General features: G+C 38.8%; 1 protein-coding gene across 1 annotated transcript; it reads left to right on the forward strand.

Annotated features, from left to right (window-relative positions):
• The first annotated feature begins 380 nt into the window (after positions 1 to 380).
• Positions 381 to 10,454, forward strand: PDIK1L (PDLIM1 interacting kinase 1 like). The gene is made up of 3 exons (XM_016216462.2): positions 381 to 451; positions 2,306 to 2,607; positions 6,758 to 10,454. The coding sequence occupies exons 2-3, from the start codon at positions 2,323 to 2,325 to the stop codon at positions 7,496 to 7,498; spliced, it is 1,026 nt and encodes a 341-aa protein (XP_016071948.1). The 5' UTR covers positions 381 to 451; positions 2,306 to 2,322; the 3' UTR covers positions 7,499 to 10,454.
• Positions 10,455 to 11,140: the final 686 nt, after the last annotated feature.

Consider the following 11,140-nt stretch of genomic DNA (forward strand, 5'->3'; position numbering starts at 1 on the left):
GAGCGCGCGCATCCCCGGGCCCGGACCCGCTGCCGACGACCAGCCTCCGGGCCCGGGCCGTGCGCGCCCGCTGCGGCTGGAGCACCACAGAGTCCCGAGCGTGGAGCGGTCGCCCCGCTCCCGGGCCTGGCCTCCCCTGCGTGGACGGACAGGAGTGGTGCGTGCCGAAGCGCGCGCACCGGCCGCGACTCCGGACTCCTGGAAACCAGCGGAGCGGAGAGGCGGCCGGTGGAGCGCCGGGCGCGCGCCCAATGGGGACGGCTCTGGGCGTCCCGGCTCCGCTACGGAAAGCCGGAGGGGGGCGGGGCCCGAGGCGGAGGGTGTGTGTCCGCGCAGCACGGGGGCGCGCGCCGGCCTCTGACTGGAGGCCGCGGCGGCGGAGGCGCGAGCTGCCCGATAATGGCGGCCTGCAGAGCCCGTGAGAGGGAGAAGCGGCGGCGGCTACCCTGAGGTAAAACGGCTCTTCAGCCTGGCAGAGAGGCCCTGCTGCAGAGCCGAGGGCCCTGCATGTGCCTCCCTCTCCAGGGGGCCTGTCGCAGACCTGTCAGTGGAGTCATCCCGGGGAAGGCCTGGCACTCCCCAGGCCTCCGGCCCGCACACCTCGGCCACCGGCCTCCTGTTATGCCCGTGGCCTCCTGGCAGGGGCTGCCAGCCCCGAGGGCTTCAAGGGCCTGGGGAGGATTCCCTCGGGGTTTCGTCCGGGAGCAGCTGAGGAGGGGGTGGGGTGATACTTGGCCAATGAGCTGGGCCCGGAACTGCCGCGTCTGGCTGCACCTCTGCCCTGCACTGGCCGTGCCCGGGCACCAGCAGGTGTATGGCCTGGCCGGCCCGCGTCCGAGCGCGGAGGGAATGAGTCCAGCGGGCGTGCGGGCCCGGGATGCCGACCTCGGTCACGGAGGTTGGCACAGGATGCATCACCTTGCTGTGTTTTGATCCAGATCGCTGGGATTTCATAAACGCCCGCCCTCCCCCTCCAGGTGCTCGTTCGTCTGGGTCTATGGGACAGCTTCAAACACACAGGCACTTTGAGAGGGACGATAATTGGCAATCCGCGGAGAGCAGAAAAGAAAGTCTGTGTAGTTAGGGCAGAGGATTCTGGGCCAGGAAATCAGACACTAGGAAATACATGAGGAATTGGAAGGGTGGGTGTCCAATCAGAGGACATGGGACTAAGAAGCAATCTCAGAAGCTTTCGTTTTCTTTATTAGGTCGAGATACTTGTGGACTTAAAGTAGCTGTTCCCAATTTTTCAGGCTCAAGGGTCAGTAGCTTTTTGTTCCCTCAAACAAAGAGAGCCCCTTGATATGTAGGACAGTTTTTGTTGGTAAAAATGACCTAGATCTAAATAACTCTTGTTCAACAACAGAAAGGTAACCGTATTCTAAGTAGCTTCCTTTATTTTTAAAGGAACTTTTTTTCTCCACAAATTTTATTTTCATTTAGTTTGCAAGAAATAAGGAAGTAACATAAAATTAAAATAGGAACACATACATTTTGACTTAAACATTTTCAGTTTTATATGTGCTCCTGTTCGCTTTCAGTCCCTGAGCATAAGCCAGGTGTTTGTATTTCTAACTATGAGGGGTTTTAGCTTTTTGGTTTTGCTGTTTTATGACCTTTTATGTGTGTGTCAGCTTTAAAGAGAAGCTGGAATTTGTTTTTTCATGATCAGTAAGTGAGAATGCTGAATTTTTTTGTTTATTTTTAACAGTGACTATTGAAGCAGTTTGTGTAAGAGGCTATATAGTATAGTGGTTAAAATAGCAGATGTCAGAGCCAGGTCGCCTGGTTTCAAATCTCGGGTCCACCAGTTACAAGCTGACCTTGGGCATATTGCTTAAACTCTCCATGCTTTAGTTTTCTCATCTGTAAAATGACCATAATATTACCCACTTCGTAACATTATTATGAGGATTAAGTGGATTAATACATATATCTTTCAAAGAGCTGATATTCAGAATACAGAGTGGGGCAAAAGTAGGTTTACAGTTCTTTGTATGGAATATAATACAATAATTAATAAATAATAATACAAGAATAAACTTTGTTTCAAGTACTCACAACTGTAAACCTACTTTTGCTCCACCATGTATTAAAAAGTGCTTGGAACAGTTCCTGATACATGGTAAGTACTACATAAATGTTAGCCGCTTTACTGTTGTTATTAAAACATTTAGATTTGCCCAAGGTATAGCAAATATCTTTCAAGCATTGCAAACAGTGAGAGAAATGATAAATCATACATAAGAAATATAAGCCAGTAGACATGCTTAATTTTAATAGAGTACTTTGTTGATTTTTCCAGAAACCTTGACCTTGAAGATGGTGAGTAGCCAGCCAAAGTACGATCTAATACGGGAGGTAGGCCGAGGTAGTTACGGTGTTGTGTATGAAGCAGTCATCAGAAAGACCTCTGCACGGGTGGCAGTGAAGAAAATTCGATGCCATGCTCCTGAGAATGTTGAACTAGCCCTGCGCGAGTTCTGGGCCCTAAGCAGTATCAAGAGCCAACATCCAAATGTGATTCACTTGGAGGAATGCATCCTACAAAAAGATGGAATGGTGCAAAAGATGTCCCATGGCTCTAATTCTTCTCTTTATTTACAGGTATGTGTAGTTGAATGGGAAGTAGAAATGATTTGCATGTAGCTTTGGTGAGCAGTAAGAGGAATGAAAGAGTCAGATGAACTACTTTTGAATGCAGGTGTTTATATAATTAGGAGTAGATAGGGGTTTGCCAAGAATTGAGTAGATGTTTGCTTTAAAACAAGGTTTTATTTAAGCCTGTGATGCAAATACCTAAAAATAACATAAACCACCTGTTATGCCATGATACTTGCCAATCTGCATAGAAATGGGGCAACATAGGAGCTAGACAAGTGATCAAGACTAGAGCCTAATAAGTTTACTTATTTGAAATCAAATTTTTTTTTAACTGAAGACAGAAGAAAAGGAAAAACTCCACAACCAATAGCAGCACCATAGGTAATTGGACACTGGTTTGAACATAAGCCTCTGCTGTTTTAGAGGGTTGTATGGTTTCTTAACCATTTAATTCCACTTAATTTTCTTGAAGTATGTGGCTTAGCACCTGAATGTTAGTAACAGTGCTAAAGCTAACATTTAGGTTCCTGCTTAGTTCCATGCTGTGTGCTAAGCGCTTTAAAGACAGTTGTTCAGAACAATACTATGAGGAAAGTACTATTATTATCTATATTAGAAACGAAGAAACTGAGGCTTAGCATACATAATGAATCTATCCAAAGTCACATAGCTGGCAGGTAGCAGAATTGGGACCTAAATGTAGGACTATCTGACAGCAAAAAACTTGTGCTCTCTTAACCTCCAAATTACTCTCTTGCCTCCACTTACTCTTGTAGACCTGGGAAAAGCATTAACATAGGAAAACAGAAAAGGTTAGGTTTTTTTAGGTTGGCTTCTGCCCTAGAGCAAAATCTCTAGTAGCTCTATACTCCGTAAAAAGAAAAGATTCTTAAGACACAGCTAGTTAAAGGCCAGAGCAAAATTTCTTAAGTCCAGTCGTTCTTGGGAAAGGAAACAATTTCCCATGAGTGTCTAAATTCAGAATTTACCGTCAGGCTACGAAAATCTGTTTTTAAAACAACAAAGGCTTACGGACTAGAAACAATAAAAAAAAAACAAAACACCAATACCTGTATGTATAATTAGGCATTTGCAAGTTTCATTGTATGGTGAACAAATATCAGTCTTGAGAATTTAATTTACGTTGCAGTTTAACATGCTATGCCCTGAAGTTTTCTCTCCTAAGACTAAATATAAAACACAACTATTTTGCCTTTATTTGTTTATTTTTCTAAAAGTACTTATTTTGTAAGTTGCACTCAAAACATCAGAAACATTCTTACCACTACATTTGCTCTTAAAAGTGTATAGAACCTTACTGAACTTTGCATCGAATTTTGGAGACAAGATGCATAATCTTTTTCCAAAAGACATTTGAACATATGACTTAATATGGTATGGTATCCTTAAGTCCAGATCAAGCAAGCTGTATAGTAACTAGGCATTAGCTGGTCTTTCAAGGCTTTAAGATGTAAGTACTTCCAGACTTGATTCAGTGATTTTTTTAATTGATCTTAGATAGAGGAAGGGAGGGGGAGAGAGAAAGAAATAAGGATCCGTTGCCTCCTGCAAGCACCCTGACCGAGGATCAAACCCGCAACCTGGGTATGTGCCCTGACGGGAAATTGAACCCACCACCTTTTGGTGTACAGGATGATGCTCCAACCAACTGAGCCACACTGGCCAGAGGCAGTGATTTTTTTTTAATCTAAAGCTCCTTTTTGTTTAGTAATCTCTTTCCTCTTAAAGCTTAATAGACCTGTGTTTGATGTGTGGCACTTTTTGTTAGGTGTACAACCTTGAATAAATAACTTAACTTTTCCCAGCACCTGTATCTTTCTATGTAAAATAGGAATAATAATTTCTACCTTCCATGAGAGTTGCCAAAATTAGAGGTGATGCAGATACAATAGGAAGTACTCAGTGCTAGGTAGCTCTATTAAAATTGTCTTTTCTATAGATTTGTTTAGTTAACCAGATATTCATCAACACATTTAGCTTCTTTAAATTTACATCTAATAAAGACAACCAGTATTTATATCTGGTAAGGACAATTAAATCTAGAGTGTGACCACGGAGTCCCTATGCATATAGTCTTTTCAATTCTCTATACAAATTTTTTGTTTTCCTCCATGTTTTTCCAGATAGCTTCTTTGTTGTCTGTTGGAATCATTAAATCAGTTCCTGATAGCTAAACACTTCACCTAGAAGAAAATGTAAAACAAGTAATTAACAGAGGACACATCTCATACATAGGAACTTAGTGGCCACTTTGCATACCTGTGTAAGTGTCATGAGTGAGAAGTACAGGATGATACAGTAGCATATAATAGGGAACCTGACATCCTGGGGTTCAGGAATTACTAACTGTTTTAACTAAAACTTGTAGGGTGAAGAGGAATTAGCCAGGTGAGTAAGAAAACTACCCAGGCAGAAAGAACCGTACATACAAATGTATTGAAGCAAAAAGTATGACACGTTCTAAGAACTGAAAGAAGACAGATAGTAAGACTGTATTGTTTAGGATGAGTTGTTTTAGATGAGGTTAGAAAGCTCAGCAGGGGTCAGAGGACACAGAGGCCCCTGTTAAAGAGCTTAGACTACTATCCTAAGAGAACAGGAAAGCTATTGAAGGACTTTAGGCAAGAGAACCAGGGGCTAACATCCTCTACACAGGAAATAAGCAAATTGGGCTCTATTGCTGTAGTTCTCAACCAGAGGACTACAAACTATAGCCCTAGGCCAGCTTTTGTATGGCTTAAACCCTAAAGGTAGTATTTACATTTTGAAGAGTTTTAAAAAAATAAAAGGAAAAGAAGAGACCCCTTATGTGGTTAGTCAAACCTAAAATATGTATTTACTGTCTGGCCTTACTCTAAACCATTCCTTGAATGCTGGGACTCTGCACTGCTCAAACTATTTAGGAAGTTTGCTTTTGAAAGTAAAGGCAGAAAAGAGAGTAAATGAAGTAAGAGTGATGGTGCTGGCCTTTAATCTCAGCATATTTAGTGACAGTGCACCTGGGGTAAATAACTGTGATCTGTACCTTTCTATTCTTTCATTTTCTGTCTTCACTAGCAAACATTTGCAACAAGGAAAATGCATGCACAGAAGACATCTGCAGACTGTTGCAATTACTGTTGTTTGCCATGGGGGGAGAGAGCATGGAGAGGTGTTCTGCCCACCAAAATGACAGGAGGAAGTACCAGTAGATTTTAATGTAAAATTAGCAGTTCACTTACTCTTCAACAACTCTTTGGCTTCCCTACTGAGTTTCTATTAAACCCATGGGTCTGGAGAGGACACATAGGACAAATGCTTTCAAAGCACTCTATGTCTGTATTTTAGAATGGTAGTTCATATTCAGTGAAGTAATTAATATTCTTGAATTTCAGGTAATAGAGTTATAATTAGATAATAACAAATAAAACAATGATTCCAGATTTCAGCTTGTATCAAAGAAATATACAAACTCAGATTTGAATTTTTATATCAAAATGCAAATATGATTTTTATAAATTGGATTTTTAGAAGCCATCCAGTGATAGAGATAGCCAGCATATTTGCATTCTGGCTGTAAAAGTGTATGAAGTAATGGTATCAGTCTTTTTTCATCAGTGACTACAGGAGCACTTTATTTCTGTAAAAACTAGTTGTTCCTTGATCATTTTTCTCTCAACTTCTCAGATGATGTTGATAGTTGTGCATGTGCAATGAGTAAGAAGAATATTTCAGGCAGTTTCATTTAATAGAATTTCCTAATTGACATTTATATCCCAGCTGGCAATCTCCCAGGGCCTAAGAGATGAAATTTCAATTTTTTCATGGAACTATTAGCTAAGTGGGTAGAGTTCAACTCCATTGACACATGCAGAAAATGTACGGCTAGCTGGGCACTTTTCAAAATAAAGCTATTTTTAAATAAGTTTATACCTCTTGACTTGGAGATTTGGTGTGTGTTCATTAGGGACAAAGTGACAGTTTGAAGTACTGAAGTTTAAAATAAAATTCACATATGAAAACACTGACCAAATAAAATATTTACAGAATACCCATGTAAAATTAGAGACTAACTTAACCAGTTATTTTTTTTTCTATAGCTGAATGGTATAAACTGTGCAGATGATCATAATCTGTTTTCTTTTCCTTATAGCTTGTAGAGACTTCGTTAAAAGGAGAAATTGCCTTTGATCCCAGAAGCGCCTATTACTTGTGGTTTGTGATGGATTTTTGTGACGGAGGAGATATGAATGAATATCTGTTGTCCAGGAAACCCAATCGTAAAACTAACACCAGCTTCATGCTTCAGCTGAGCAGTGCCCTGGCTTTCTTGCATAAAAACCAGATCATCCACCGAGATCTTAAACCTGATAACATCTTGATTTCTCAAAGCAGGTTGGATACCAGTGACTTGGAACCCACACTGAAAGTGGCTGATTTTGGTCTAAGTAAAGTGTGTTCAGCCTCTGGGCAGAACCCAGAAGAACCTGTCAGTGTAAACAAGTGTTTCCTTTCCACAGCCTGTGGAACAGATTTCTACATGGCTCCTGAAGTGTGGGAGGGACATTATACAGCAAAAGCTGACATCTTTGCTCTGGGGATTATCATCTGGGCAATGCTGGAAAGGATCACATTTATAGACACAGAGACAAAGAAAGAACTCTTGGGGAGTTATGTGAAACAAGGAACTGAGATTGTGCCTGTTGGGGAGGCGCTTCTGGAAAATCCCAAAATGGAACTTCTTATTCCTGTGAAGAAAAAGTCTATGAATGGGCGAATGAAACAACTGATTAAGGAAATGTTGGCTGCAAACCCTCAGGATCGTCCAGATGCTTTTGAACTAGAACTCAGATTAGTACAAATTGCATTTAAAGATAGCAGCTGGGAAACGTGACACCTATTACTTGCAAATATCTTGGATGATATGCTGCTTCTGTTTTAACAGTGATGCAACATAATGTGGCTGAAAAAGAATATAAAAAGCTGAACTCCACCTTCTAAGGGTTTAGAATTTATTGTGGGGTGTTTTTTTCCTCATTTTTCTTAAGTCCAAGCTGGCCATTTTGTTTGTATGTTTTAAATGTATTACCAATGTGGGTGTAAATTTTTTTTTAAATAATCATTGGTAGAAGTTTGGCAGGAAAATTCTCTAAGAGCCAAGAAGAAAAGAGAGTCCAGTTTTCTGGAAATATGTCTCTAAGCATTTTAGACATTCCTTGTCAGTATTAGGAATTTCCATGGAAGAAGAGGTTTGCGTGCTGGTAATGCAACCTTTGAAGCTTTGTAAAGGAAGCATATATGTATATATTTATGTATATGTAAGTATGTGAATGTGTGCATTTTGCATTCCATATGAAGAAAATGCCACCTCTGTTTAAATTATTTAATGTAGGTTTGGGTTTTTGAGATTTGCTGGTGAAATCAGTGATGAAAAATAAAAAGTATCTTCCTTCATCTTCTTACCCTGTCCCTCCCTCTAATGAAGTCATATTAAGTTTTTTATTTTTATAATTATACATTTTTTTAAGGCATCATTTTGGAGGGCCTAAAATAATCTGATTAAACATAAGTGAAATTAAGTTATCCAGAGTTGCCGAAGTTTGAGCTCTCCAGTGCCCTATAGCTGCAGCAGTAGAATTAGCTAGGCAGTCTTATGTAGCAGGTTGGCAAGGATATTGATGATTCAGTCATACCTTCTTTAGGTAACCAAGCATTCAATTAACCAATTAAACCACTACATGAGGACATGTCTGCACTTGAGCATCTGCAATCTGAACACAGGATTCTTCTGTTTCTGAAATCATTGCTATATGTATGTACTATAGTACTTGATATATTAATTTTTTATTTTAAGAATTTGTCTAAGCCTCAGCATAAAATTGAAGAAACCAAATGAGCTCTATTCTCACATTACCTGCCCTGATAGGGGTTGTTTCTTGTTTCATCACTGGAATTCCTTTCATTTTGGTACTAATGCTGTTTTCTTTTGTCTAATTTGACACAGTAATAGTAATGATATAGTTGTATTAACTGTGGATCACCTTTTTCTAACGGAGATACCTATATAGTTTGGCAAATGGATAATGTATCCACTATATCTTTCAGGTAGAAAAGTTATAGATTTTATACAATCACTTGATATGGTCTGTGTCAAAACCAGTAGACCATTATTCCTCTTGAAGTCAGTTTGATTTTAACTCTACATGGTTGTCTCCAGTTTGTTTTTCTGTAAATGCAGATAGTTAATATCTAAGGAAAGGTTTTCCTAAAACAGAACATTATTAGCCTTTAAGGTTAGAGAGACCTTAAGACCATTGTATCTACGTTGATCTTTATAAAGCACTAGAATCTTTGGTCAAAATTATTTTTAAAACTTAAAATACTGAAATCATTGGTAGTTTGCATAGTCTCTTCAGATGTTCCTTTTGAACTTCCACAACTTTTGGAATATCGCTATCACAATTTTTTCTTATTTAAAATGTGTTCAGGGGACTATAGAAGGTAAAAAAGCACAAAGAAATTAGAGTATATAAAATTCTGAACTACGTGTTACTTGATCTGGAAGTTTAAAACTTGGACTAAAAGGTTTTATTGAAATAAAGCCTTTTAAAATGAAAACAAAAAATCATATTTTAACATCACTTGCAAGATAATAAGAACAGTACACTGGCACCTCATAATTGACCCTCTGGATTAGTATAACATGGATCTGGCCAAGGGGATTGAATCACTGGAAGTAAAAAGCATCATTATAATGTCTGTCAATAACATGACAGATTCATGGTGATTCATTCAAGTGATGGTAGGCCAGACTTCATTTGCTCTTCAAATATCTATGTGCTTGGAGCCATCATTTCCTAAGTACATAGTTTTGGGTCCTGCTTCATGTGAAAGTTAATTATAATTTATTTTGAAAGATTTTTCCTGTGAGGTAAAATTCTTTCTTTCATTGGTAAGGGTGTGAAGTGATTGGGAAGTTTCTTCTGGAATTTTCTCAAGTCCTTTTATTCTAAAATAGCCTATGATACCAAGCAAAATGACAGTAAATTCTTTGTCTTTATTTGTTCTTTCAATCAGATATTTATTAAGTACCTATTGTATGCTCAGCACTAAAGGACAGTTGATAAAATGACAATTTTAAAATGCTATATAGCCACAGGTCTTTTCCAGCCAGGAGTAAGAAATACAAGATGATTAGCGATACTTGAAAATTCCTAGATATTTGCTAGAGGAAAAATGAAAGCAAGAATTTGTACACAGTGCCTTGCCCATAATAGGTACTCAATAAACAATTATTCTTCATAGAGTCTCTTGCCATGGTTTATAGTGTTTTATGAAATTTGTCTTAATTGAAAAAAGACCAAATATTTCAAATAAGCTTATAGGCAGCTGTGGCCAGTTAAAATATGGAGTTGTACAGTTAGTTCCTAGAATGTTATTTTGCACTAGTTGTCTCTTAGAAAGATGGGGTTCCTGTAGATTTTTTGGTGCTAAGGGATACTTTGTCATTATGATGAAGTAAGTGTTAAGTGTCAGATAAATAGCACACTGAATAGTTTTTTCTGCTGGTCTGTTTTTTCCTCTTTGTTGTTTTTAACTGTAAAATGTTTATCAGACTATTGTAGCAGCTACAGAATAATTCACCAGCATGACAGAATGGTCAAAAAATAAGTCATCAGCACTTCAAAAATGAAAGCAACTTTTGAAATTTTCTTTTTAAATTGTCAAATATATTTTATGAAGAATTTATAAAAGGGGGGAAATGATTGTAATTTATTGTTCATGACTGTTTTTTTTGTTGTTTTTTTTTTAAATAAAGTGAGTTTCAACAAAAAACCGTGAAAATTCTACATTACTGGTTTGGTGGCTCTCTGAGTAGTTCCATAGTGCTTTACTTCATGAATGTAACAGAGGGTATAAAATTTGAAACAATGTTATTTCCAGCCTTATCTGTTAATTAAACTTTCTATAATAGAAGCTATTGCTGAGAAAAGTATGACTGAATTATAAGAGTTCCTTTCAGCATTTTAAGTGCTCTTGGTTGTCCAGTGGAACAGCAAAGGAAAAACAGGAGACAGAAAACATTAACTTTACCTGCGATGTAGTGATGGGTAGGAAAGCAGGCATCAGGAACTGGCTGCTTCTGACTGCCACCCTTCCCTTGTGTAGCCTTTGTAAACAAACAAATTTTGCTTTGTATTTAAAGATTAATTTTTAAATTGAATCTTAAACTATAAGTATTTGTATTTACTAGCCTTTTTGTAACCCTTTGCAGTTTACTAAGTGACTTCACATGGTTTTTGCATATCTTTTCGATAGGTTTTACTTAAAATAAGTGCTGATTCGATGAGGAATGTTTTAGTAATAACACTAGTTAGCGGGGTAATGGTTTTACCCTAATGCAGAGTTTTAGTACCTAATCTCTGACCCCAGTTGAAGTTTCCTCTAACAACAAAGCTTTATCTTTCGCTCTAAAGTAATGACCCTTGGTTATTTCAGTCTTTTCTTTAAATTCAAATACTGCTGCTGTCTGTCG

This window comes from Miniopterus natalensis, chromosome 9 (genome assembly GCF_054644295.1).
Source record: "Miniopterus natalensis isolate mMinNat1 chromosome 9, mMinNat1.hap1, whole genome shotgun sequence".
In the NCBI taxonomy this organism is placed as follows: domain Eukaryota; kingdom Metazoa; phylum Chordata; class Mammalia; order Chiroptera; family Miniopteridae; genus Miniopterus; species Miniopterus natalensis.

Coding starts and splice junctions, on each gene's coding strand:
- PDIK1L (XM_016216462.2), top strand. CDS start 2,323: ATGGTGAGTAGCCAGCCAAAGTACGATCTAATACGGGAGGTAGGCCGA. Junction 2,608..6,757: donor ATTCTTCTCTTTATTTACAG/GTATGTGTAGTT, acceptor TTTTCCTTATAG/CTTGTAGAGACTTCGTTAAA.